General features: G+C 36.7%; 1 protein-coding gene across 6 annotated transcripts in view; it reads left to right on the top strand.

Moving 5' to 3' along the window:
• Window positions 1–8488: 8488 nt before the first annotated feature.
• Window positions 8489–26922, top strand: part of AKAP9 (A-kinase anchoring protein 9) — a 154356-nt gene continuing 135922 nt past the window's right edge. For 2 of the 6 annotated variants that reach the window (XM_088150542.1, XM_088150545.1), the window contains exons 1-5: window positions 8489–8930; window positions 18188–18442; window positions 21438–21482; window positions 25117–25170; window positions 25532–25702. In XM_088150542.1, coding sequence (XP_088006668.1) covers window positions 8883–8930; window positions 18188–18442; window positions 21438–21482; window positions 25117–25170; window positions 25532–25702 — 573 coding nt within the window. In that variant the 5' untranslated portion in view covers window positions 8489–8882. The remainder of the gene's footprint in view (window positions 8931–18187; window positions 18443–21437; window positions 21483–25116; window positions 25171–25531; window positions 25703–26922) is intronic. The other 4 variants (XM_088150541.1, XM_088150543.1, XM_088150544.1 and 1 more) reach the window with 3 other exon arrangements.

Consider the following 26922-nt stretch of genomic DNA (forward strand, 5'->3'; position numbering starts at 1 on the left):
CAAATTACTTTCAAAATCATGAGGTCAAACCTTAGGGTTGGGGTAAGTGGGGTAAAATGATAGAAAAAAAATCACTTTAAACCCACATTTGTTAGTTACAGTAACAGTAAATTATTCAAGACAGCAAACTTGCAGGCAGGTTCACATCACTATAAAGAATCCAGTCTGAAGGATCTCTGATAGGCAACTATCCAGGTCTACTTCAAACTGCCTGGGGGGGGGGGGGACCTCACCATGCTCTTATGCTTTTTTCATCTGTGAAAAGTTCCATGTTAGAAGACTGACGTATACAACCTGAAATTGCCAATAGCCTTGAGTGCACGTCCTTCTAAAACTTGTTTCCAAATTACAGCTTTGACTGTAATAGAACAGTAAATTAATTAATAATTTAAATTAAATCCCAGTATAGCTTTAGAGTACAATCCCTATCATCACTCAAAGCCAAGAGATGCTGTCAACTTGAAAAGTAGCGCACTAATGATATAAGTTAGTGTAAATATCAGGGTTGAGAGTAGTCAGGGCCAATCAATCACTCAGGCTGCAATTGATACTAAAATGAGGTATTAACAGGAAACAAAAAAACTCAGAACATATCCTCTCTAGCAGCCAACACCCAGATAAGCAGGGATTAGCACCAGGCAAACAATCAAGCAGAAAACAATATCCTAATCAAGGAACTATCAAGGAAAAAAACATACCCCATCAAAACTGGCAGGGCACAGTACTGTATATAAACAGGGAGCAAATCCCACACTCACTTGCACTGATGATGTTACCTAGTTGGGCAATGAAACATCTGCAAGCAAACAACCAAGCTCAGAGAGCACCAAGGACTCCATATTAATAGTAACTGTGAAGAGACACAATAGATTGGGTCATGTGGAAAGGTGAAACGCTGGCATCAATTAGTCATGCAACCTTAATTAACTAAATGAAAGCCAGTTAATTGTTTGGGAATGTTTGAGATTGTTTTCAAAAATGAAAGCTTCTCACCAACATTAATTAACAAAAAGACATTCGCTTTCTGTAGGTAATATACAGGATTCAGTGCATGTCAGTTTTAATTACTGTTGACTTACATATTTGCACAACATATATATCAAAGGAACTTTCCTTGATGTAATATTTGGCTCAGTAAATATATTGTATAAGCCTGTGTCCTTCACCCCTTTTAAAAATTATAAAAATAAAAGCTATTGAGTATCAGCCATGATTTTGTGCAATCTACACAATCGGGTTTTGTTATAATGCCTTTTCTTTTGTGTAACAGCTACAGTTTCTGGGTCAGGTATTTTAATTCAGATGATAAGCTTTATGCCAGTAAAATGTATCATGCTTCCTGCCCTCCCTTTTTATCATGTGTACTACTGCTCTACAAAGAATATTTTGATCCAATGGTCAGGCAATCCCTCCACTCAAGGATGGTAGCCACCTAATGATACCATAGCATGATGACTCATCCATGCAGCAGACTTCATTTGCTTCTTCTTTGCTGAACCCATCTGGAAATGAAGCTAGTTTAAGAAATTACTGTATCTATTTCAGACTGTTCTTTGGCTCTGCTAATGTTGCTGGCTAGGAGTTCAGTCTAAACAGCGGTTACCATGATCCCTCTTTGATGGATTCCCCTGTGTCTTTTCCTGTCCTACCCATGTCAGCAAGCACCAATCAAGTTCCTTTCTGAGGATGGGCCTTTTAGCACCTGTGGTTTCCATTTATCTGACTTTTCCATGATTTCTCCTTTGTTTTGGATAGGGATCTATCAGTCATACAGAAAACCATAGACCAGGGGTTGGCAACCTATGGTCTGAAGGCCAGATGTGGCCTGACACCCAAAATCATCTGCCCTGTGGTCCCAAAAAGAAATATATTCATCCCACTCATCTGAGAGAGGGAGAAAGCACTCACCACTTTCTCAGGCAACCATTTTAGCAACAGCTTCACCAGCCACCTTGGCGTGGATGGACCAACAAGTCCCTTGGAAAGATGGTGGTGGCAGAAGCATAGCCTCTGGCTGCTACGAAGAAGGTTGCCAACTCCTGCTGTAGACTATTCTACCATTCTTACTGTCACTTGAGCTAGAAGGAAAAATTGATAGAATTGTTGTCAGCTTCACTCCAGCACTTCACTGATGGGGGGGGGGGGAGGGAATTTTTTTTTTGTGGACTGGAAAAAAAAAGATCTTTTACCATTCCATCAATTCATTAGTCCACTGGTTTAAAAAAATGAAAGGAAAGGAAAAGTCCCCCCTTTTACCATTCTACTGGCATGCATGGGTGGAAAATCCAACTGTTCATTGATCCTTTCTGACCAGCTATATGGTCAAGGCCCCTTTGGAAGGGCATAGTCAGCCCAGCAGCCCAGGACAAGATGGCCATAGAGGCCAGCAGCCAGTGACTCGAGGGGAAGGGATTGTCCACTACAGCACCCTTTGCTTCTGCTTGTACTGGCAGAGGTCGTAAAACACAACTTTTGATGCAGATCAAGAAAAGATGTATGGAGGTTGCCTTCCTGCAAGCTAGGAAATGGACTGAGTGTTCCTGCCCTCAAGAAGAAGGTTCCTCCCCTCAAGCAGCTGGGCTATTCTTGCACAAAAGCAAGCAGAGGGTGCAATTCAGCCCTGACTAAACATCTCAGCTGATCCAAGCAATACCAGAAAATATCTTCATTGTTGTGACCCTTGAGTATTTGACAGTCACATGGTTTAGCAAGTGACTTATTACAGTACAAATTAATGTTATGTATATAATTTGAAAAGCAAATTCCAACTGGATGCTGAGTAATGGAAATTAATTAATTATCAATTACAGCCTTTTTTCAATTATCCTCTTGGATATATTACACCTGCAAAATAAATTATTTATCTCACAAAACTTGTTCAGGTTGTCCAAAGCCTTGATCTGCTTTTCAGCTGAGGCAGAGGTTCCATCTCAACAACAAACCCAAGCATTATTCCCTGTTTAGTTGAAAGATAAGCAATAATAATCAAGTATGTCCCAAAAGACCTATGTAGAGCTTACAATCTGTCAAACTATAAGCTGCACAACTCCAGGCTCCAGAATACAAAGAGATTGTTCTTCAGGGGGTATGTATTATTGCAGTATTTCCAAAGACCTATGTTTGATGCTTTATTTATTAATGATTACCTTGATCTCTTTACAATAGGAGGTCAATGTGTTGATACGTTTGTTGCTTAGGAAACAAGAGACTGAGATGTGCTTGCATGTAAGAATGTAGAAACAACTGTGAGTAGGTTTATATGTGGCTAAATGTAAAGATATGTGCGCACACAGCATACTTTTTGCATTAATTTTCCAATTCTTCTAAAGTAATACTATATACTTGTATTCCAACCCATACTGGAGCATCTTGTAAGAAAACAAAAAAGATAGCTGACAATTATAGTTTTTTTCATTTATTTTATAGAGCAAAATTTAATTCTGAATGACAATTACATAATCAAAAGCTGAGAGAACAATTGATAGATATTCCACATATTCTCCTACATGAACTTTTTAATATAGAAAATAATTTAATTTGTCAAAATCAGTCCTAATGTTTTAGCTGACATTAACATTTTTATATTCCATTTTAGACAGTACATTTGTAATAAATGTAATATAAAAGCTGTTCAGGAAAGGTTATTATATTCCAACATTTTCTTTTTGTGTTTTCACATTAATAAGAATTTTGTCTATCATCACAAGTATCTAGTACTAACTACTCAACTTCCATCCCCAAGCAAATGCTGTTCCTTTGAAATGTCCTTATATATGTAGTTACAGAACGTCATTTTTTTTTCTTCCTACAATCTTGGCATAAATGACTGTGCAGAACAGCAATAAAAGGACATAAGAGAAATTTAGAAAAGACCAAAGAAGCATATAATTGATGCTGGCATTTTAGCTGTATGCTAATTGCATGAACATGATTTTAACATGTAGCTGTATCTGGTTGTGAATGATTGTGGGCCTACTTTGTAGTATGAAATCATTCTGATAATGTTGGTTCTTCTGTTCAGCACCCAACACTAACACCATTATTTTCAAGATTGCCTATATCATTATGATCAATAGGAACCTGGTTATTTTTTGTGGAGTTTATTTGCACTCCAGAGCTTATAGATTATCTAAATTCAAGAGTTTTGGGCAGTTTCTATGTTGACTCAAGGTATAGTTTAAGAATGGGACTCTAAGTAGAATACATAAGGTTAATAGATCAGACATAGGCAAAGTTCAATAGTGACACAGGCTTCTCACCAAATTCTCTTTCCCTATTAACCCCATTTAGAAACAGAATTCTCTTATCTTCTTCTAGAATTATGCAAATGATGAGTGTTACTTAAAACCCTTTCTTGTTGCTCCCATAGCAACAGAAAACCCCACTGTATTCTCGGATACCTAGGTATAAAACTGTGCTCAACTCCACTGTGGAATATTTCACACTGCACAATTTAGTGAAGAAGAAAGAAATCATGTACCAAATGGTCATGAATACTGAATAAGTATTCCTTTTTTTCCATAGTAATAAACTTCATGGTTACCTTTAATATATAATCTGACATCTGGAGATTAAAATCAGCATCCTAGCTTTACAAAAGCAGGATGAAAACACCTACTTGGCTTCATGGAAATATGAGCAGAACCTGATCAAATAATGCCTCAGGCACAGACATTTCCTCAATGTAGGTGTCTCTTTTGTTTTTCATAGCACTTCAAAGATTTAAGTTATGAATCTCTTCACAGACATTCTTTCTTTCAGATTTTAACCCCATTGGCAAATTATAAAGCTAAAGATGCAGGACATAGGGATAAAATCTAGTTTTTCACTGCCCAATAATTTGGTTAATGCAGTTCTTTATAAGATAAATGCATATGCTGTTGACATTATTACTTGTTGCCTATTTTGGTGTTACCATCTATGAAATCAACTGGCAATGTGAATAAATGGTGGTATCAGATGAAAAAGAATTTGGATGTTTCAGTTGCTTTCATTTTACACACAGGGAAAAGCAATCAGTATAATGGAAATGGTCAGATGAGAATTGGTGGCCAACATAACTACCAACCTAACAAATAAAAGATAGAAAACATTATTACTCTTTAATGAATTGTGAAGTTACACTTCTTACTGTAATAATTATAGTATATATCAACTATATATTTCCAAAGTCAGGATAAGTAAGCAAACAAACATTCTAGATTTTAAACATTCCTATGCCCTATATTACAGCCAGTTGGTCTAGTGGTTAGGTCAGCATTTCTCAACCTCAACAACCTTAAGTTGTGTGGATTTCAACTCCCAGAATTCCCCAGCCAGCATGCTGGCTGGAGACTTCTGGGAGTTGAAGTCTATACATCTTAAAGTTGATAAGGTTTAGAAACCCTGGGTTAGATGCTGGAGTGACCTAGGGGTGGAGAAACCCAGATTCTTGTTTGCCTTAGCCACAGAAGCCAGCTTGGTGACCTTGGGCAAATCACTCTGTCTCAAGCCCTAGGAAGAATGCAATGGAATGCAATGCAATGGAAAAACACTTCCAAAAAAATTTGCCAAGAAAATTGGATGGACTTGTCTATGTACTTGCCAGAAATCAAGATTGACTTGAAAGCATAAACAAAAAATATATTATATAGTCTAGTGAAGAAACTTAAAAGGAAAGCAAACTTCCCATTTGTACTGATTTTTTGGAAACTCATGTTGTAATTTACAAAATCCAGCAAGAGTATTTTAATGTAGTATAATTGACAGTCACATGGCTTATTAGAATTTGCTTTGGCATTAGGGCTGAAACAGATATGATGGCAGTGAGCAAAGCATTATATCTGTATTCAAGTATAAATGGGATTAAGGTGCACAGGCCATAAACTCATCTGCCTAAACAACTGAACACTAGTATGGCAACTATATCAATATAGGGAGAGTCTTTATTGAAATATTGTTTCTTTAAAAAATCAATACAATAGAACAAATTGGACCCGGAAGCTGTGCTCACAGTCACTCATGTCCACGTGACCTCCCATCTAATTACTGCAATGTGCTCCATATGGGGCTGCCCTTGAAGAGTATTTGGAAGCTTCAACTGGTGCAGAATGCAGCTGCATGGGTAGTAAATGGTGTTGGATGTTTGACACATGTACCACCACTGCTTCATGAGCTGCATTGGTTGCCAGTATGTTTCCAGGTGCAATTCAAGATGCTGGTTGTCACCATTAAAGCCCTCATGGTTTGGGACCAGGTTACCTGAGGGACCATCTCCTAATTGTTTCTACCCATCCAATTTGATCCAGCAGGTTGGGCATGCAACAGGTCCTGTCAGCTAAGGAATGTCAGCTGGCAGGGACTAGGAGGTGTGCCTTCTCTGCCATAGCCCCTGTCCTCTGGAACATTCTCCCTCCAGAGATTAGGATGTCCCCAACTCTGTTGGCCTTTCATAAGGACTTGAAGACCTGCTTATGTACCCAAGCCTGGGGCCCCAATTGTGTTCTGGCCCTGTCTCATGGCTATACTGATACTTAATGTTATAATTTTCTCTGCTGAGATATATTATGTTTGTATTGGTTTTAACTGCTTTCATGCTCGTTCGCCGCCCAGAGTCACTTGTCTGAGATGGGAGGCTATAGAAACTGAATAAAATAAATAAATTTTAATAACAAACTGTAATACATAAAAAATTAATAAACATTAACTTTGCTTTATTAAGAATCTTTAATAAACTTTGGAGTTAATGAGGTAAGCCATATTACTGTTAAAATTACAATTCCTTTTGAAAGAACCCACATTGGAACAAAAGACAATAAAAGTACATAATTTTACACTTTAAGAACAATCAGCTAACAACTCTGGTGCAATAACATCAAAGAACATTATGATCCTATGTCAGAGATAGGAAAAATGGTGCCTTGATGCTGAACAACCTCCTTATTCACCTGAAAATGTATTTAATTTTTTTTTTTAATTAAAAATCAGTAGTCACACTTAAGTTTTTTATCTACTTAACACATTTACAAACTGCTTTTCAAAGCCATGCCTCAGAATACAAAGATCAACAGATACAGCAGGCATATCAAATTAGCATACAGAGTTTCACCACTTAGAATGGTCTCTCTCTTGTTCCACCAATTTAATTGATTCTGGATTTTATCCTAAGAAAATATACTTTCATTTCTTTATTATTTATTAGCTTTTCTGAATACTTATAAGGATAATTATTATAAGATTTGCAAGAACTGAAGTTCTATATCAAGAAATATAATTACTGTAGTTTTGGTATTGTAAAACGAGCATTGCAAAACTAATAGTATTTTCAAATTCAGCAAAGTAATAATTTTAAATCATTAAAATATTAAGTATTCCTAATAAATGTTGTTGCAGTTTTTCTGAAGATTTGCACAGTACTTCAGTAAAGGACAGACTTTAAATTGAAAGTCTATAGCATGAATATTGAATTGTAGCCATAGGTTTTGATGATATTGCTGAGGAATGTAAACTGAAGGAACATAAATATAGCTTTGGATTTGGACCACTCTAGGTCTTTGGACAGTTACTTCATTAAGATTTCTTTCAATTTACTGAATTAATAAAAAAAAACTTAGGGGAAAAAAGTAAAACCCTGTATAAGAACACACTTGATAAATGGTATTAAAAGCCCTGTTTTACAGAGGTTAACTATGCTGCTGGGTAAGTACATCATATGATTAAAGGCAACGAGTCCACTGCACATGTCTGAGGTCCTCATAAAACTTCTTTCATTGTTTCTGCTTGAAATATCCTACTCCCACTTGACAAGCTCAAAATAAAGCTGGGGTTAAACTCTAGTTGGTTGTGAAGGGGCCAGCCTGATGTACTGTTTAAGGCACTGTTTCTCAAACTTGGCATCTTTAAGATGTGTGGACTTCAACCCCCAGAATTCCCCAGCCAGCATGCTGCCTGGGAGTTGAATTCCACACATTTTAAAGTTGCCAAGTTTGAAAAATACGGGTTTAGGGCAAGTTTTCTCAAACTCTGGGTTTTGTTTTTTTTTAAAGCAGGCTGGTGCAGCTGAAGTAGGAGCACTGTCTAAATTTATTTTACAGTGCAAATTCAGTGGGCAGTTGCTTTACCCCAGAGTTTTAGAATCCCTGTGATACATAGATTAAATTTTATTTATTTATTCATTCAATTTGTATGGCCAACCATCGCAACAAGTGACTGGGCGGGGAACAAAATTAAAAATAAAACAAATTACAATAATACAAAAATTAAAATACATAGCAGCTGAGAATAAATCATTCACCATAATCGCTAAAATTTGAATCGTTTATTTCTTGCCCAATCTTAGCACTCATTTTATTCTTGTCATAGTTCACGCACACTCATTTTACGTTTAGGGAGTTGCAGTACTGCAATTTGATCACCACTGCTTTTAAGTATTGGACTAGGAGCCGGGAGACGCCAATCCAAGCTTGCATTCAATAGCGGAAGCGACTCTGGGCCAACCCCTCTCTCAGCCCAAGCTACCCCGCAGGGTTGTTGTTGAAAAAGTAGTTTTTCTCTGAGCTCCCAGAGAAAAACCAGAATGGAAACGTAGTAAAATCAAGAAATGAGCGTGCCCACCGCAGCAACCACCCGTTTTTCGGCTGGCGCCTTGTAAAGCCTCTCTGCGAAGCCTCGAGGTGGCTCTTAGTGGAAAGCGGCGGCGCGGACGTCACTTTCCCCGGCCGCATGTTTACGTGGAGCTGAAGATGGCGGCGCCGGTGGGTCCACCGCGGCGTCTCCGGACCCCGTAGACGGGCAGAGCGCGTGCGGCTGACCGCGAGCGAGGGACCTTTTGGCGGCTTGGGGCAAGTCTCCCTTCGCGGCTTAGCTGAGCGCGCTGTAACCCTCTTGTCTCCCGCGCAGGGGCCATGGACGAGCAGGAGAGGCAGAAGAAGCTGGAGGCCGGCAAAGCCAAGGTAAGGCGCGATGGGAGCGCGGGGCGGGAAGGCTACCGGGCGGCAGGCCTGGACGCGGCCGCTGGGGCGGGAGGGAGGGGGAGAAGTAGGTGGTGGCGGGGGCAGTTTGGGCTTCGTGGGGTGCGGAAGATAGAGCTTGCCCGTCCCGCCCCTTTTCCGCTGTCATGAGCGGCGACGGAGTTATTAAAGCTCAGTCGCGGGTGGCTGAGGGCGCGAGGCGTTCCCTGGCACCTTTTCCGTGCTGCGCTTTCTTTGTCTGCGACTCGTTCTTTGTTTGGGGGTGTCGTGGGGACGCCATAGCATTTGGGGTCCTCTCTGTGCAAATTGCAGAATCCAGAGCGAGCCGCTTCCCCCTCTGCTCGATATATGTATTCACGCCCTTGGCTCGGGAACAGCTGTTGCTGCTGGCAAGAGGTTGCACATGCCTTGGAAATGCCACAGGTCCCAACTGGTGTCTCTATTCTGGAGGCGCAAGAAGAGCCGGAGACCGCATAGGGCTGGCGGGCTCGCATTTTATTCTACCTTGCTCTATAAATAGGTGCCTTAAAAAGCAACGCAGAAGGACTGCCTAAACCAGGTTTATAACGTAAACGCACTGTAGAGCAAAGGCAAGGCAAACAAGGTCAACGTAAAATGGACTATCGAGCCTGAGGGTGCAATGTAAGCAATGTGCATAGTGGAGGTTTATATTTATATGTCTAATTCAGCTGCAATAAGAGGATTGAATATATGAATGGCTCTTCAGTAAACCTTATGGCACATCTGGTCCCTTACTGTACTCTTGGGATACCCAAATAGGCTAGTGAGCTCATAATTACAAGCAATTTTACTGCTACAGTAATTGCATTGTTAATTTAAGAGTAAACTTGAAATAATTTTCTTTCCACTGCAGTTTAAGGTGAAAAGGCACATTCCTGTGCATCAAGTGTTTGCCATTAAAAAAAAAAAAAATTGGTGAAAATTGTATAACATTTTCAGTTACATAATGCTTGACAATAGCTTAATTATGAGGTACCTGTGGGTAACTACAAGAATGTAGTTTTCCGCATCCTTATGTGTTAGGTTTAAACCACTCTTCATTGCTGAATTCAGATGAGTTCTGTAGCTTCTGTGGAAATTTTAATTTGAATCTTTTTATTCAAACCACAAATGTGCATCTGAAATTTAATAATTTAATAAACAGCAAGGATAAATGGAAAGTTTAGTTAATTTTGTAAACAAATAATTAGGTTTATAACTGCCCTTAGGAGATCTAGGGAAAAAGAAGTTAAAACAAATGATTAGTGCTTAGATGGGAGACTACTAGGAAATTTCAGGATGTAGGCTAGTTGGGGAAGTTGCAAAAACACCCTAGAAGAATACTGTGGCAAAGTTCTTTCATATTGTTGCCAGGAATATAATGTGGACATGTTCATAAAGTTGAAGTTTACCCAAAGGAGTTGTTACTTTTAATCTGCATTAAATGAAAATCTTTGGAATATGCTTACTGTATTGTATTTTTTTTACCTTGTTTACTGACTTAGGAAATTAATCCAAGTAAAACACTAAAAGTATAGTATCAATATACATTGTTAAAAGCACTATTTAAAAATCCTAAAAAAAACTTTAAAAGTTATGTGGAAAAGCTGTCATGACATTTTTTAGGGCAACTGTGGTAGTACATTTGCCCTATCCATGGTGAATCTCAAACTTTATTATAAACTTTCTGATTATAGAAAGTTTTATTTATTAATTCTATAGTTGCCAAAATTCTGAATGGCTTAGGATTTTTTTTCTGAATATATAATACAATAAACCAGAATGAGATGAACATTAAAGTTCCAGATTTTTTTCTTTATAAAGGCTGATTAGCTTTACATGCTGCTTTAATTTTAAACATCTAAAGGTATTTTTGAGAGAGGCACTTTGGTGTAGTGGTTACGGCATCAGGCTAGAAACTGGGAGAACATGAGTTCTAGTCCCACTTTAGGCACAAAGCCAACTGGGTGATTTTGGGCCAGCCACTGTCTCTCAGTCCTAAGAAGCAGGCAATGGCAAACCATTTCTGAAAATCTTGCCAACAAAACTGTAGGGACTTGTCCAGGCCGTTGCTAGGAATCAAAACTGACTTGAAGGTACACACAGACAAAAAGTATTTTTATCCAGCCCCAAAACTAGACAATTGTGAACCTCTTGGCTATTTAGAATGATAACTTATCAAAAAATAATTCACATTCCCTAACTTTACCATCTCTGTTACTTTCTCATCAGATTTCTATTTTATCTTGTTATTACATTCACTTCTGCTATCTTTGTACAGAGGAACACTAATGACATTCTTCCAATTATCTGGCACTGATACAGTCTTGACATGTATGTTGAGCAACTTGCACAACCATTCCACAAGCAAATCATATCCATATTTTAACATTTCTCCACATTGTCTGCTCCTGCAGCCTTACAATTTTTCAGTGGTCTCAAAATGGAATAATCACCACAGTGCCATTTTGTGTGGCTTTGGGTTCATTTCTTTTATCCTTGGAGGTAAAGCAAATACAGGATGTTCACACAGATGAACTTGGTACCAGAGTCTTCATGAAAAGGGAGCCTGTTTCTGTGCTAGTTCATTTCCAGAATTCAACTGATTTTTATATGTTTTTCTCACGTATATGCATACAATTTGCTTTCTATCTGTGTGCTATAATTCAGTTATTACATGCTGATTAATGGATTTGTTTTTTCTTAAAATTAGTCATTTATTTGATTTCTATTTCTTGCTAGTCAAATACAAGTTTGCTACTGTGAGATTGATTCCTTTGTTTCTGAAGTCATGTTCGTTCCTTTATAGGTGTGTCTCCCTTTCTGTGTTTGTTCCAGCACATCCAGCTGCTGATGGAAGAAACTACCAGTAGCAGTTATCTCTATTATCACTGTTCTGTAGAAGTCAGGAATCCTAGGAAATGAATAAATTTTACTTAATTGTTAGAGCTTATTATTATGCATGTGCTGTGTGGGGCGTGTACATCTTCATGTAAAACATGGTGATGGTAGTGAATAATAATCTTGTTTGTAGAACAAAGAAAGCAATTGTGCATCTCTGAATGGTATACTGTAAGTGAATAATTGTAGCCAGTATAATAGCTGAAGTCATAGCCTTTGCTTTATTGTTGAAGAGCTTTTTATATTTTGGGTGTGCATTATAGGGTTTTAAAAAATTTCTATAGGTATATAAAATATTTAGAAGGCATATTTCTGATGGGTTCAGAAAAAAGAAATATTACTTGTCCTTGTTTATAAAATTTATGTATTATAAACTTAATTATTAATGTTGCTAAGGTAACTGCAATTATATATGACTTTAATCACAAATAAATCCATATTGTTTAGTAGAGTTTACTTTTAAGAAAGTATGAATAAGTTTATAATACAGACATGTTTAATTAGAAATATAGAATACTGTTTAGCCAGTTTGACAGTTCTTAAATCTGAGTGTCAGTATATGCATATTTATTTATTTATTTATTTATTTATTTATTATTTTGCCATCGATCTTGCTGAATTCCAACTCTGGCCAGCTCACAGTATAGAAACAGAATAATAAATATATAATCCATATAAAAGCATAGCAATAAACAAATGGCAGATCCAGTTAACACAACATATCACATACAAGGGGCTCCAACAACCCTAGCCCAAAGCCTGGGAGAAGAGCCAGATTGTTCTTGAATCCCAGTGTCAATATATACAAAGCATTTAGTTCTTTATATGTGTTTTTCTTTAGATCAGCAGAAGCTTATGGCATATACTGGGAATACTAGTATCCTAGTGGGAGACATATCCATTGCAAGATTTCCTCTGCTTCTTAAAGCTATAGCAAGGAAATACGTTGAGAAGAATAGCCTGTATGTACTCCATGTCCTTTTATCTAACATACATTTATTTATATTCATTTGAAAAATAAGGTTATGTTTTGCTAGATGTTGAGGTGAGAGAAAGTTTAAGGATTTTCATTTGATATTGAAAATTGCCAGTTGTGTACTGAAATTATCACCTAAGCAACTCTTGGATCCCTAACCAGATCGCTTTTCCCTTTTGGTTTCATGCAATTTCTACAGAATGTTGATCAGAGATTCAGTGTTCTGTACATGAGAATTTGTGATCTGGAGCAAAGCTTAATTCTGATACAGCTATTCCCTTTTTCACTTTATTGGAAAAGGAAACATAAACTATGAGTCCATTCCTTTTTCTTAGTTTCCATTGTGTCATTGTGCACAAATCTAGATTTATGATTTAAAATATACTCTGGTTTATTAAACAGGCCAGATGTTTAAACTACAGTTTATGATCAACTCTGCTTTTATTTGTATTTAAAGTAACACTGAATGCTGGATTATTCATGTTTGGTATGGAGGAGAGAAAAGGGTATAACTTTCAAGCCATAAGTAGACATGTTTGTACAAGTAGTGCTATAGCATAATTTAACCTTGCATGTGAATCAAGTCACAGACTTGCAAATGAAAATATTTTTTTTTCTTTCCATATAAAAGTATCCACAGGAGGCAACTGACAAACCATGCATTGCAGTGTTACAATGCAAACACTGTCACTTATGTACTTATGTGCAGTGTCACAGTATAAGTATGAAAGGGCAGAGCATAGCTTGTGACATCATGATGCATGTGTTGTTATTTGGCATCATCATGGCTAGCTGTAGATCCTTGGGTTTCCAGACCTGGATTCTAACTTTTAATTTGACATATATTTTGGAAATTAAATTAATAACTTTATGCATATGAATTATTTAATAATTTTTGGGACAAAAAATTCTATAGTAATACTTGGTATAATTTTGAAACATTATATATTATGTATGTATATAATGACATTCAGTTTTCTAAAATTGCTAGAATTTATTTTTTAGGCTACGATTACTAGACACTGAATATATATTAAGTATTTTTGTAATTTGTCCATTGATTGATGTGCACCGTTTGAGTATGGCAGCTGTTGTTCTTACATGCTGTTGCATTTTTAATTGGCTCCTATGTCTGAAGAAAATACAAAATGGGAGAGTGTGGGTTTCTGAATAAACCCAACAGCATTTATCTAGTAATTTAAATATGTTTAGCTATCAGATGTTAACCATGTAGTCAAGGATTGTTTCAATTATCCTTGCAGATATGCAGCTATAGAAATGTAATCAATAAAGTAGATGTGAGGGTTTTTTTTCCTTTTCTTTCATGATTTGACAACTTTATATTCTTTATAACTTCTATAATTTTGCTCTGCAGTATGGTTCACAGACTTGTATGAATGTATTTTTTAGTCTCAGAGAGGTAGGCTTTCATGTATATGAATCTTTTACCTATGAACAAAGCATCACACTCTTCCTCTCTATTTTCTATTTATCTGCTACCTATGTCTGATATTTAAGTGCCACAGAAATATGTGGAGTTATGCTAGTGGTTACTGCAAACATCAGGAAAAAATAAACTTATTGTATAATGTTTATATAGAGAAAAAGAAAGTAGAGAGGGCAAGGAATAGTTCAGATTAAAAGAGGCAGAAAAAATGCAAATGTTGCATTTTGATGGAAATTGTTTTGGAAATGAGTTAAGGGCTGAACAAAGAGCCTCCAACAGAATAAATGGAATTAAGAATAAAGATGATGAGATTATTTGAAATGAACTGAAATGAGTGTATGCTGGAATATATTTTAAAGATATGTATGGGAGTTGTAGTGATATGTTGAAGAGCAGAATTGAAATAAATTGTAATCAGACTTGCAAGATTGATGTCAGTCTCATGATGTAGACCAGACCAAAAAATGGAGGTCTACGGAAGTCTAGACTCCACAGAAGTCTAAAACTATTAAGATGGACTATTGTAAGAGAATCTTGCAAGTCTGATTATGCTTTACTTCCTCCTTTTCATAAACTTGTGTGACTTAAGGGGGTGTCTGTCTGAGGCATTTATGCATACCTTCTTCTTGTTTTTTTCATAGTTATATATTGAGTATGTATCAGAGCTAGTGTAGTGCCTAAGATATTGAACTGGCACTTGGGAGTTGTTGTTGTTCAGTCGTTAAGTCGTGTCTGACTCTTCATGACCCCATGAACCATATCGCGCCAGGCCTTCCTGTCCTTCACTGCCTCCCAGAGTTTGCTCAATTACATGTTCATTGCTTCAGTGATGCTATCTAACCATCTCATGGCTGGTGTGGGTCTTCCGGGCTGTGTAGCTGTGTTCTGGAAGTTTTGTTTCCTAACGTTTCGCCAGCATCTGTGTCAGGCCTAGCCCAAGGAACTCCTGGAGACCATGTAGGTTCAATCAGCAAGGTTTATTAGCTAGCGCTTACTTACAGAATCTTTTCAGACTGACCAGTAGTTCCCAGGCACAACTCTCTACTATCTTCTGGGATGTTTAGGGATGCGGCAGCTTTCTCCGCTTATCTCCAGAGCGTTGCTCTGGAGACGAGAGCACCGTTTTCACCCCCCTTCCTCCATTCCAGTCCATCACAATCTGTGACCGGCATCTTCAGAGAGCAGGAGCACAGACAGGAGCAGTTCTCTCTGTGCCCAGGATGATGTGACCCTTGTGGGTATTTATAGAGATCTGAAGGGGGGGTTGGGGGTGTGTGGTGGGGGGGTTGGGGGTGTGGGGGGGGTGTGGGGTTTGGGTTAATGAGTGGCTGCTTGTTTTGGTGTCAGAATATGTGTGTATCTTCCTGGGGATTAGGCAGGGTTTTTTCTTCTATTGAGTTGTTAACGAGTGGGGTTAAATGTCCAGCAGATGAGTAATTGACTCAACATGCCAACTAGACTTGCACCTGTTCTTTACAGTATATATGAAATGAAATCATTGCACAAACTGGGCCAGGACAGTCACTCATTCTTCTTGTGACAGGAGTTACAAGTGAAACTTGCATTGAAATCCTGAGTTTATTGGGGCTTCCTTCCAGTTAAGTCTGCCTCATTTTAGTGTTCTCCAGGTTTGCTGTGCAGCCCAAATTGCTGCTGTGTGCAAAAATAAGCTCTTGGCTGCATAGAGCCAATTGTGCTGTTGTCAAAAATGTATTTTGGAAGAAGAGAACAGCAACCACTTCCATAACACTGCCAAGATAAGTGTATGGACGCAGTCACCAGGAGTCAAGCTTGACTTAGGGATGGTCTTGGCATTCAGTCATTGGAACTGTTTAAACAGATATTTGTATTTTTATCCATACATACTTTGATTTGTTAACATGCATTGAATATCTTATCAGTAATTTCAGATTATTAGTAATAGTCATATTTTCCCATTCTTTTGTCATTGACATTTAAGTAGTCATGCTAATTCTATCTTTAATTAGAATTTAATTGAGTTATAGTAGATGTCTTAAAGGTGGAACAAAATCTTCATTTAAAAACTAAAGTAACCAGTTGTTTGACCTTGAGATCAGTCAGATAAAGACATGCATCTGTTCATTGATTGTAGTTAATATTTCTGGTATAACCAAAAAAAAAAAGTCTCTGTCATTAATAAGCCTTTATGAATGTAAGTGGACAGATTTTCCGGCTTTTGCTTATACTAATGTTAGATGTTGATGATGATAGCAGTAGGCTCAGAGAGTAGAAAGTCATTCTTTCCTTTACTAGAAAAGTAAGTCTCTTGTGCTTACTATTGTTTACTCTGAGCTTGATGGAGATAGCCATGGAGTAACTGGAAAGAACGCTAGAGAATCTCTCCTGTCTTTCTTTCTTCCTCTTCCCTTTCCCCCATGAAATACTTAGGCTTTCCTAGGATTTCATTAAATAAGTGTTTGCTAATTTAAAATTAGAAAAAGCTATGTTAATTGGGTAACCTAAGTAAGAAGGCAAAGAAGAGCGAGAGGAAACAAGGGCTAAATATAAAGGTGAATGTTCTGGCTCTGCCAATCTCAAGATCCTCCTGTGAGTAGGAGGGGAACCAAAGGCTGGATTGCAACACTCCAGGCAAGGACTGGAGACTGCAGAAATGATTGTACTTCAGGAACATATGCAGTATGTTGTGCCTGATTTGCAAATACAGGTAGTCCACAGTTTAAGAATGAATTCTGTTTCCAAGGTCTGTCCATAAGTCTAATCTATATGAAAGCTGGAATAGTATTATTGTATAATACTGTATAAGTAGTATTGTGTAATGAACTCGAACCACTGTGTATTTAACTCGAATCAATGTGTATTTAACTTGAATTTTGCTACAGTAGGATCCGTTCTTAACTCTGGATTGTCCGTAAACAGGGTGTTCTTAACCCAGGGACTACCTATACTCTCTTCTTGTAGTGGCTTATATTCTAGCAAACAACAACTATGAATATTCTTTTTTTGTCAGAAGTTTCAGTGTTTTTTAAAATTCAGTTGAGAATAAGAAATTGAATGGAGACCTGGCTTTCTAGACTGTTCTTTGTTTATTCAAATGGCAGGATACATTTGTATTTCTTAACTCACAAATAATATGGGTGTCTGCTTCTGTTTATATATGATACATCCCCCAAAATGTTGACATTCTTAAGAATGCAGTCAGATTACAATTTTTAATGTTTAAGGTTTCAAATTCATTGTTTTCTTGCTGTACCTTATATTTGTTTCTGGCTGAGAAAAAATTAGTGGTTTGTATATGAAAATGCATTTCTGTCTCATTAAAAGTGATAAGCTATACAAAAAGTAATGACTTAAATACTTGAATAGTTTAGTTACTAACTAGTTTTCAGTTGTGTTTTGTCTGGCATAGTATGTGGTTTTTTTCATAGAAGTATTTTGCTACAAGGTAGGTTACTACTACTACTACAGTAACACAATTACTGGATATACCTCTATGCTTTCTGTTCAGATATTGCTCCCTTAATATGGTAAAAATTTAATGAAATACTTTTGTGCAATGTTGCTAAAAGAAAAATTATGAAATTGGGGATAGGGCATGCAAGGAAAATTTGATAGTAATATAGCATTATCTAAATAACTATTTTTAAGTTCAAGTTTATTTTCTTTGAGTTATTTCTAATCAATTACTACTTTAAAGATTTCAAGATACTGTATATATATTTATTTAATAGGCTACATGTTGATGCTCTTATTCTGTTACATCTTGTTCTGATGTTATTTTTATATTTTGTATATAAAAAATTTAAATTGAGTACTAACCTTTAGCTTGAGTTCGCCTACTGTTAAATTGCAAGTTTATGTAGAACACCATACATTTTTATAAATACTGTCATATTGGAAATCTTTCACCCTAACAGGATTTTCTTTTGTGTTCAGCTTGCACAGTTTAGACAACGAAAAGCACACTCTGATGGGCAGCATGCACTGAAGAAGCAGAAGAAGAAAAAAAAGATATCAAAAATCAGAGATGAAGAATTGGTACAAGGAGGTCTGGATATTAACCAATTGCAAACAGAAGATGCATCCCCACATAGCTATCAAAGAGGAGCAGCTGCTACATCTGAATCTGTTGTAGTGAGAACTTTACACAGTGATGAGATGATCAAGCATGATCAAACATATACCACAGATGTAAGTATTTCAGACTTTGAGATTTTTTTTAAAAAAGTAGGGTTAGAGATTGTGCCTGCTTACTGTTAGACAGTGTAGTGAATTAAATATTATAACCATTTTTAAACTTGTCTGCTTTGAAAGCGAGGGCAATTTATTTTCTCATGTAGTGCTGTTAAAATAAGTAATTGCCTATTTTTTACATGGGCTATAGCATTAATAATTCAAAGGGCCATTATAAGAGGCTATAGTGCCAGAGTCTGACAGGATTGGGACAGGCTATAAATATTGTAGAAGAAATAATAAATCTATGTAGAATTTATCGAAAGTGTGGTGTTTTAAAAGTAGGATCTCACAATATAATATTCTATATTGATGTTTATTTGAAATGTTATTGGCAATCTATCTATAAACATTGAGTTAATAATTGGTCTAATTGCAATGTAATATTTATTTATTTATTTATTTATTTAGTTATTAAATTTATATGCCGCCCATCTCCCCTAGCGGGTGACTCTGGGCAGCTATATAGGTAGTCCTCGATTAACAATGGTAATTGGGACCAGAATTTTGGTTGCTGTGCAATGCAGTTGTAAAGCATGATGTCATGTGACCATATTGCTTAGCAATGGGAATTTTGGCAGTCCCTGTTGCCATCGTTAAATGAATCCCACCAGCCGTTAGGTGAGGACCACCCCGATCTGAGCCATTTCTGGCTTGGTGCCTCCCAGCCCTGAGTTTTGGTAAAGTAAGGGACTGCCTCCTCTTGAATTCACCCCACCTGCCTACCTCCCCCCAATCTCTGCCATTTTGGCCCCCTGCCTACCCGCTGCCACCAGCTGCCCCTGCCGCCCTGCCCACTGCTGCACCATCCACCACTACTGTACCAGCCAGGGCCTCCTTTCGCGCTGCCTTCTTTCACGCTGGTGCAGCCAGGGCTTCTCTTGTGCCCTGCCCCGGGCCTCCATTCACACCCCGCCCAGGGTGTTCTTTCACGAAAGAAGCCCGGGATGTGAAAGAAGGCCCTGGCTGTGCCAGTGTGAAAGAATGACCAAGCTAGAAGGGTCCTTCTTTTGCGCTGCCACAGGCAGGCCTTCTTTTACACACTAGGCTTCCTTCGCTGGTGTGCGAAAGGAGGACTCAGCTAGGAACTTCAAGGACCAGTCGTAAGTCCCTTCATTTAGCGCCTTTGTAACTTCAGTCGTTTGCTGAACGACTGGACATTAAGCAAGGACTACCTGTATATTTGTTACAAGTCCTCTTCAGGTCCTCAAAGATCATACAATAAGTACACAGATACAAAACACAAAAGAAAACATTATCAAATGCTTTTCTGCCTATAAATATGCAAATAGTCTCAACATCTTGTTAGTATATTTAGATTTATAAATAGTAATTTTTAAGGATAATTTCCTTGTGAAATACAGATTTTCACTAACATAAAGATGGACTGAATATGTAGGGGGAAAAAATCTGTTGTAAGATAAAAAGAAGTGAAACTGTTAATGTCAATATAGTTAGTGTATTTTAGATTTGTTTAATTTACTTTTAGAAGACAAGAATTTCCTTCTGATTTTCTATTGGTATTTTTCTGCTAGTGTTGAAAATGTTCATAATTAGAGATTGTTTTGCAACCTTAAATGCATTGAAATAATAATAGAAGAACTTAGTTGGCAGGAGGTAAGGCATATCCTTATAATACAATATCCCCAAGTGCTTTGGGAAACTCATTTCAGTTTCAAAGTAATTTACCACATAGCAAGACAAAAGCAGTATATACAGTATATATATGCAAAATATATATGCAAGAAGCCTATATAGATCCATAGCCATAGATCCATATAATATAGTTCACTTTCCTTTTGGCCAAGCAGAAATACTACATTCACCTTTTTGGTCAATTTTTAAATTTTTTGTTATAGCAATAGGCCTTGCTGTACCTGAAACATGATGTTTTCTTTTTCTTTTTGAAAAGTTAAAATAAATAATATGATTCTTTTATAGTCTCACAGTTGGGTTATTTCACTGTGAAAAATATTTCCAGAGTTTTTTCAGAACAGAGATTAAAAGTTGTTATGTTTTGGAATTTTTGGCTTTTCACTGCAACCCACAAGATTCACTAAACAAAGCCAGATATAACACCTACACGTATATGTAAAATTTTGTTTAGAACTGATCTACGTTCATATTTTGTTTATACTAAAATCCATTCCTGAGATTAATTTTGTAACCTAATTTAGGTAGTAAAAGTCATACGAATGTTGTTGTTGTTAAACCCTTGCAGAATTTATTATTTACCAGTAAACCCCAGTCTACTTCCTGACCTCCTTGTTCTAGAGTTGCTCATCTTTTTCAGGCACTTTTACCTTTCCTGATTGCTGTAAAATCATTATAACTAGAAATGTTTTCTAAGAATTTTAAATTTCTAATTTGTTATATTTCATTGTAGTTAGGGAATATTTCTTAAAATTTTAGGCAGTATAGGGTTTTTTTTCATAGAAATATTTCCCTCTTTCCACCTGCAATTGTATGTAATACCATAATCAGCTTTAAGGAACGTCACCATTGTGGTGCTGAACTCCCTGTAACATACATGGAACACTGTATGTCAGTTTATACGTCGCATTTATACCATGGTTCAGATATGGTCAAAGTGAGTAAAATGAAATGTTTCCTAAAGCTTCAAGACAAGTTTTGACTTTATTATTGGCTCTGAAAGGTTTCTCGGAGTTTAATTCCAGGGAAGGGAAATATCAGGAGAGATTCAAATTACCAATTGCCAAGAGTAATCTTTGTTTACTATTCAACCCTTACTTTCAAGAGTCATTAAATTTAGCTTCATTTTTCCAATATAAGCATCTTTTTAAAACACTGTGTGTTAATTTTAAGCGGTCTTCGCATAACAGATGATGCCTAGTAACTAACGTTTAAGGTACTGAAGATTTTCATTATCTTCCTATGTTAGAATCCTATAAAATAATTCTTGTCCTCTTATTTTTACTCTTTTTTTTTTTAGCTGGAAAGTGAGACTTCTACTGCAGCAGATGATTACAGCTCAGAGGTAAGAAGATGATGCCTTATATGCTGCATAAGGAAGCTTATAGTTTTTTATGCTGCTTTATGCACTATTTTTAGTATGTTGCATTATTTTACATTAACCATTTTATAAAGTCAGTGCTGTGAAAGATACTTGTTTCTACTGTCTAAAAATACTTATCTAAATAAGTATTCCTAAAAATAATTTTAGGAAGAATGGTTATGACCAAATAACTCATGTGATAATAGATTTGCAAATGTGGGTTTCTTAGTAATAGTTATCAAGTAAAGTATTATTGGATTGTTTTTGTGGTGTGTATATGTGTCTGTAAATAATACACATTATATATATAGTCTGCGCTCAGTCGTTACCGACTCTGCAGTGACTGCTTTTTGGACGAGTCCTTCTGCAGTTTTCAAGGCAATTGTTTTTCGGAAGTGGTTTGCCAGAGCCTCCTTCCTAGAGCAGAGCCCAGCTGGCGAGCGCGGGAGGTGGAGTTTCCGTTGCTTCGCGCCCTTTTTCGGGTGCACGGGGTTTTTCGCGCTTACCGGCAACTGCTCCCAACTCCTTTTTGCAAAGCGCCGCCAGCATTTTTCCTCCCACCGGAGTGAGAGTACCCATTTATCTACTCACGTGAGTTTTCGACTGATGGGTTGACAGGAACTGGGGAGGAAACAGGAGCTCACCCTGTTTAACACGAAGGCTGGACTCGAACCGCTGAAGCGTCGACCATTTCTGGCCAGCAACTTTCAGCGTCATTAAGCTGCTGCGCCACCGCGTCCCCCCTTTTATATTTATTTATTTATTTATTTATTTATTTATTTATTTATTTATATATATATATATATATATATCCCCATGCATAAGTGCATGTACAGACATAGTTACATGTGTATATACATTTTCTTGTGTTGTTATATAAATTTACTGACCTCTAATGGTACTTAACTGGACCTTCTAATGTTTAAGCATAAGTATATTATTAAGTATATAACTATATTTGATTAAAGTATATGAATTTTTATACTGCATATATAAAAGCATTGGAACATTGTAATGGGAAGGCATCTGATAGACTGGGCACCCTGGCACCTCCATTCACAACTCTCCCACTATACCCTCCCCCACACTTGTGAAGAGCCTGTTCAGTATGCTGCCAACATCCACTTTAGTTCTTCTTTGCAGTGGTTTAATTTATGGGCAAATGGAACCTACTTTGACTTTTCTCAGTAGCTCAGCCTATCAGGAAGTGTGTAAAGTTAAAAACCTCTCAGAGCGGATTGATTCAGCAAAGAAATCCAACCCTTGTTTAATTTATATGGAAATTAGGGAATCAACAGGAGTAAAAGACCCACAAAGAAAGAAAAACAAAAAGGAGAGTTTAGCAATTAATTTGAAGATGTTTTTCTAAATTGATTGTCTTTCCAGTCTGGAATATTCACACAGAATAGGGCAGAAAGAAATAGGTCATAGTTTAATAAAACTAAACAAAGGCAAATCCAAAATGTTAATCTGCATTTAGCTCCATTGCTCTTTAGATAGTTATGTCATTTTTGGTTCTCCAACTTCCAGATCCCTGAGACTTAGGGCTTTGCTTATGTGTCTCTGAGCCAGCTGGGAAAGAGCTGCTCTGCTCCTCCCATGAGAAAGGAGGTACAAGGAAAAGTTAAGCCATGTGAATTTTCATACTCCTTATTGGTTCTTCAAAGTTTGAATTTCTCATTGAATTTCCCTAATGGTCTCTACCTGCTATCTAGATTGATAGGCTTATATTTGATGGACAGATCAGATTTAAATTTTCTTTTAACTCTTTGTGTCTGAACCTCTTGGGATGGGATTTCTCCCACATGCAACAGAAATATACCTACAAAATTGATGATTGGAATAGAAGCAAGTTGAATTAGTTTATGGTTTGACAGAGAAATGTGTTACCTCAGGCCTTGAAATGGAAGTTTAGGAAATAATTATAGCCAGGCCTATTTGTTGACTACCATTCCTGTAAAGGCAATACATTCTATTTTTGTGCAAAAGGAAAGCAAAAATGCTTTCCAATGGCAGCTCTTTTTTACCTTAAATAATGCTGTTTAGGAGGACTTCACAGTCCAAGGAAGGGTTTCTTTGCAGGCATGATGTTCATTTGTTCAAGAGTCTTTTCCTCCCAGGAGGTTGACAGCCATGAATGTCCACTGTGTCCGCTTTGACTCATGGTTGAGTACAGGACACAAAGATGTAGTGAAGCCCCAGTGTCTTCCATGTTCTGTGCCATTGACCAACTCAGATTGGTTCCCTCACATGTAAGATTATTTTCCCTCACATGTAGGACCTCATGGCCTAGAGACTTGACACTTCCCTCCTTTCCCCATGGGCAAGTAGGGCTACTGCTTAAAGGCTACTTCAGAAAACCTGTATTGTACCTTGAATATTTTGATTTAATATAGCATTGTCAAATATTTGATACCTCGTTATGTTTTTATTGTGCTTCATTTTGCACAAATACTTGAATAAACACAGTGGTAACTTGGAATGGAAGGCCCTCGAAGCTAACCAGATGAACCAAAAAACAGCTGAGATGGATACATTATTTCTGACAAGTTTGTATTAACAATTTCTGCATATCAGATGTTTAGCATTTAACCTTTTTTGTTAGAATATCTAATATTTCAATTTACTTGAGTTCTCCTGTTCAGTGTCCTAAATAAGATGTTAGTTATTAGCACAACAAATATAATTCTGTTCCTCAGTACAGAGTCCAACGTTTTGAAAACCTTAGGAGTTTTGTGTAAGTTGTTAATATTGGGCATGTTTGGAAATAACAGAATCTGTCGTGTACTTTCCAAAATATAATTCACTTAGAATTTATATAATTGGCATTTCTATTATCCTTCATTTGAGTCTTGAAATCATGCCCAGTAAGTTTACCCTCAAGTCAAATTCAACTCCTGGTGGCCACATGGATATGTCTGTGCAGTTTTTGTGGCAACAGTACGGAAGTGGCTTACTATTCCTTCTTCCATGTTTTTTTTTTTCCTTCCTAATTTTAGCCTATAGCCCTGAGATTTGTGGAAGTGCTTCCATCCTGCTACTAACTGGGTCTGACCTGATTTAGCTTTGTTAGGTTCAGTCAGTATAGGCTAGGTGCTTCTACCTCTCTGACATCTCCCTTATAGTTTCCCCCAATTAGATCAAGAAGTTGTATTAGATTTCTATCACTTTTTGCTGGTAAAATGTTTTGTGTTGTAATACAATGGAAACTTTGAACTATTTTCTTCTAAAAGATACATAAATTATCTATGAACAAATATACTGATGTCTTTAACAGGTCATTATACATACTTCTACATTAGGAAAAAAAACCCCTGGTTCTGTAAATATTAATTGTTCAGTGAAATACTCTAAAAAGTGTTTTTATCATGTTTCAAGCCTTTGTTGGGGGAAAAAATATTACAAAAAATGACCGTGTCCTTATTTTACCTTTCTGAGGTATCTCCCTGTATTGATTGAGAAAAATGGAGGTATAATTAATCAGAGAGAAATAGAAAATGAGGCTACTGTTTAGTGCACACTTATTTGACAACAGATATTTATTTCTATATAGACTTGGATTGCATTGTAAGTTGTATTTTAAATTATAACCCATATAGAAATTTTTCTCATGCAGATAAATGGTGGCAATTTTTTGACAAGAACAGATGTACCTTCTGACTTTACTAGGGTACAGTATTTCCAATTAATTTGTGGCAGTTAATACTAAAACACTAAGTGATTTGCTTTAGGAAATGTATTAAAGATTATTAACTGCAATTCTTTTATTTGCATGCCATAACAATTTCTAGTTTATGTGCTCTATACTTCTGTTGCTTTTTCTACGCTATTGAGAAGACAAATTTTAGTTTAAAATTTAATTTGGATTAATATAATGCTGTAGCTCTTATAGAGCAAGCTATACTAATAAAGTTAGTTTCCATAGCAATGTACTAAAGTACTGCCTCATTTTGCAAAAAAGAAATACTTTATGTATCACCCTAAAACAATGCTACACCGTGCTGGGTTTTAAGAACCTTGAATTGGTTTAGGAAGAAGAGTTGGAATTTGGAGAGAAGTATACTGATCATGAGGTGCAGAATACTGTAACAGAACTGGAGATGATGAAGAATGAATTAGCTGGAAAGCAGCAAGAGATTGAAGAGCTAAATAAAGAGCTAGAAGAAATGAGGGCAGCGTATGGTACAGATGGATTGCAACAGGTATAATTACCTTATGTTGCTTTCTGCATGCTTGATACAATCTGAGTTGCTGAAGATGTTGAATTTTTGTTTCATTTACTGATACTAATATTAGGAGTATCAGTATAATTATTGCTTCAGCTTCCATGTTTTTCGGTTCACTTCTTAATGAGTTTTTATTTTAATTCTATAAATAATAATAGATATTTTTTTCTCAAATGTTCCCTGTTTTTATTAGACAAAGGGCAGTGAAACTAGCATTCCTCTTACAAATCAAGAAGAAGGTTGATTACCTAATGGTGCAATAAAGATTTATCTACTACTTGGAACCTGGGTAGTATATAAAGCTATGCTAATTAATTAAATTACTAGCCCACTTCTTAAGATAGGAGAACACCAAGATTATGTCTGCACAATAGAAACTGTATTCACATAGGTGTCATTTGCATTCTGTGCACGTTACACTGTTGTGCATATTGCCTTTAATACACATCTATCCCTTATCCATCCCTCCAGAGTTACTGATGAGGTAATGATGAAAAATAGTCAAGTCATTTGTTCAGCATTTCAAAGAAGGCAGCTTTGCCCCATTTTTCATATTATACTCTGGCTTCTCTTCAGATTGTACAAATCTTTTTGCCTTTTTTTCGTATTATGACAGATATGAAGATTGCAGGAAGATTTCAGAAAATGCACCTGGAGGGTGTTTGTGTGCATGTTTACTATTAGGCATTGTACACTTATGCAATAGGGTAGGCCTTTGGGGTGTTTTGCCTTGTAACCCATTGCATTTGTGAACTGATAGATAAAAAGAAGCACTCCTGATTTGAAAAGAAATAATAAAAAAAAAGATGTTGAACTATGGAAGATGCTGAAGTAATTTTTTGCAAAACCTTACTTGTAAAACTTTATTTTTATATCTAAGGTATTTTAAGTATGCCAGGGTTTTGTCAGAATCTGTTACCACTACTTATCTCAGCAAAATAGTTTGTGCATTCTGTGTATCACCATTCCATCCCTCATTGTTCTTGCCAAATATTATTCCAGAAAATGTAAGTATTCTCTGCTACAACAAGGAAATGTAATATTTGATATGTGATATATATACCAGCACCACAGCCTTCTTTTTCTTGGTCACTGTTCTGATAATCCAGAATGTTCTTTTTAAAGTGCAGACATTTGCCTAAAATACTTAAAAGCATAGAAATGTTCCTTAATGAGCTACACCATAGGGGGTCCCA

Source organism: Python bivittatus, unplaced genomic scaffold (genome assembly GCF_059951505.1).
Source record: "Python bivittatus isolate LINGU-HERP-01145 unplaced genomic scaffold, Pbiv_v1 ctg000610_np1212, whole genome shotgun sequence".
NCBI lineage: Eukaryota > Metazoa > Chordata > Lepidosauria > Squamata > Pythonidae > Python > Python bivittatus.